The 2,900-nt window shown below is 41.5% G+C and overlaps 1 protein-coding gene across 1 annotated transcript in view; it reads right to left on the bottom strand.

Annotated features, from left to right (window-relative positions):
* The window catches only part of DNAH5 (dynein axonemal heavy chain 5), a 291,360-nt gene that overhangs the window by 211,893 nt on the left and 76,567 nt on the right, over positions 1-2,900 (bottom strand). Inside the window, exon 8 of the mRNA XM_025209635.1 lies at positions 1,934-2,047. Within this exon, the coding sequence (XP_025065420.1) occupies positions 1,934-2,047 (114 nt within the window). The remainder of the gene's footprint in view (positions 1-1,933; positions 2,048-2,900) is intronic.

Below are 2,900 nucleotides of genomic sequence, written 5' to 3'. Positions count from 1 at the left end.
GGAAGAGGGCCAATGCAGTGTGAATCTTCAAGGGAGGAAAAAAAGACCTGGGAAACTACAGACCAATCAGTTTGACCTCAATCCCTGGGAAGATTTTGGAAAAAAATTAATCAAAGAAACCACTGTTCAGGCTAACAGAAGGCAACATTCTGAGAGAGAGACAGCATGGGTTTGTTGCAGGTAGGTCTTGCTTGGCCAATCTCATTTCTTCCTATGACCAGGTGATGTATCACCTGGACAAAAGGGAAGAGGTTGACTTTATATTTGAACTTCAAAAAAAATAAAAATAAAAAAAAATTTAAAAAAAACACAACCTTTTGACCTGATGTCCTCATGGAAAAATTGGGCAACTGCAGCTCTAAATACTCCACAGGCTGGGGAACTGGCTCTGAGGTCGGACCCAGCGAGTGGTAGTTGATGGAACCAAATCAAGATAGCACTTGGTGACTAGTGTCATCCCACAAGGCTCTGTTCTCAGACCTGTACTCTTTGATGTCTTCATAAACCTAATCTGGACACTGTTGTCAAAAGCAGACTAGCCAAGTTTGCTGACGACACCAAACTTTGGGGAACGGCATCCAACCTTGAGGATAGGATGGTGATCCAGGCTGACCTCAATAGGCTTGCAAGGTGGGTGGTTGAAAACCTAATGACATTCAATACAGTGAAATGTAAGGTGCTCCACCTTAGGAACAAAAACCCGCATCACACTTATAGGCTTGGCAATGCTACACTCACTAGCACCACGACCAAAAGAGACTTGGGGGTCACGACTGACCAGAAGATGACTATAAGGCACCAGTGCAATACATTGGTGGGGAAGGCAAACAACAAAAACAAAACCTTTGGCTTGCATCTACTGATGCATCTCAAGCAAGACCCAGGATGTCATCCTCCCACTGTACTCAGCCTTGGAGAGGCCACAGCTGAATTACTGCATGCAATTCTGGGCTCCACAATTCAGGAAGGATGTGGAGAAGCTTGAAGGAGTCCAGAGAAGAGCCACACACATGCTCAGAGGGCAAGAGAACAGGCCTTATGAAGAGAGTCTAAGAGCTATAGTACTCTTCAGCCTGGAGAAGCTCAGGCTCAGGGGTGACATGGTGGCAGCCTATAAGTACATAAGGGGTGTGCATCAGGATCTGGGGAAACACCTCTTTACCAGAGCACCCCAGGGGATGACCCAACAGTCACAAACTCCTGCAAGACCGTTTTAGGCTGGACATAAGGAAAAACGTCTTTATTTTCTGACCCCCAAGGCCTGGAACAGACTCCCCTCCAGAGGTGGTGCAAGCACCTACTATGGAAGCTTTCAAGAAACATTTGGACGCTTATCTTGTTGGGATCCTTTGACCCTAACTGACTTCCTGCCCCTTGGGCAGGGGGCTGGACCCGATGATGATCTTACGAGGTCCCCTCCAGCCCTAACGTCTATGAAATCTATAACATGTTAGCTAGAGGTCCCTTACATTTTTAACTATTATTCCATACTTCTTGCTTCCTTCACACATTGCACATACCTCATCTCAATCTCCAACTATAAAACACTTCAGTGATGCCAAGCAAATGCTTCCAAGTGAAGTTTTTAATGAAAAAAAAAAATTCAACCCTGTCTGTCTACTCTTTTCCATTTTTATAGAGGTTAACTAGGTCAGTGTTACATATCCCTGTATGGCCCACAAAAAAAATTGTTTGTCCTGTCCTGGCATCCATGAAAACTTAATACTGTCTACCAAGTAATTTACCTTAAGCCATAGTAAGATATAAACTTATTCTGGGACTGTTCACTTGAACCTCAATCTGGATGCAGGTAGTTATAATTAAATAAAATGGAAAGTCACTTCAGAATGCTAAGTCATGCCCATCAGCTAGAAGTGTTGTGTGTTCAGTTGCAACATGGAACCTTTTAAACTAGTGAGGAGCTGTTACTTACAGGGTCACGGTTATACAAGGGGTCACAACATTTTTCAAGTGTGTAGAGATACTTCACATTATCTTTGGCTTCATTAGCTGCATTAGTGATCCGAGTATCCAGCTCTCGCCAGCTCTAAGCAGAAAAACAAGTTTAAAAAACAGAATTGGCAAATGTGTTTTTCAACAAGGCATGTTTTAAAAAGCACAGCTCCATTACTTCAATAAGGCTATTATTGAATTTAAAAAAAAAAAAAACAAATAAACAAAAACTCCTACAATAGTGCTTGTTTACTTCAGATGAGAACGCAAGACTTCCCAGTCTTACAACCACAGTTTAGAAGACTTGACACTATAAAAAGAGAACAGACTTGCTATTGCTAACAATATTTTATAGTTATGTCTCATTTTTTTCAATACTCTGAAACATAATTACTTTATATTGATTATTCCAAACAGGGAACTTCCATTTGTGCAAATATGTCTGGGTTTGGGAAAACAACACTGTAGGTTTTCAGTTCATAAATGTGTTAAGTTTCAGAGAGAGAGAGAGAGAGAGAGAGAGAGAGAGAGAGAGAGAGAGAGTGAGTGAGTGAGTGAGTGTGTGTGTGTGTGTCAGCTCTTCAATTAGTATTGCCAGGGACATCTTAGCCCATTTTGTTTTCTCTCTCTTTTTTACCTAAGCTTCTTACAGTATGTGATCCTGACCTATGCACACCTAAAGAGAGTCTTGAGATAACAGGAACATACACTTACAGTTACTAACACTAAATTGTAGGATTGGAGTGTTGCCAAAGCCATAATGGTCTGGGAAATGTATTAGGAGGTGAGGATTTTTTTCCAATATAGTTTTATTAGTGCAACTGTATACTTGGAAGATCTCTCCCAAAAATATAGTTGGTCTAGTTAAAGGTACTAGAAAAGAGTTGTCCTGTAATACTAAGTTGGACACACATGAACATGAATTGACCCTTGCTGGCCCCCACCTA

This window comes from Alligator sinensis, unplaced genomic scaffold (assembly GCF_000455745.1).
Source record: "Alligator sinensis unplaced genomic scaffold, ASM45574v1 scaffold420_1, whole genome shotgun sequence".
NCBI lineage: Eukaryota > Metazoa > Chordata > Crocodylia > Alligatoridae > Alligator > Alligator sinensis.
Note: the sequence above shows the minus strand (reverse complement) of the source record. Positions and strands in the feature narration are given on the sequence as shown.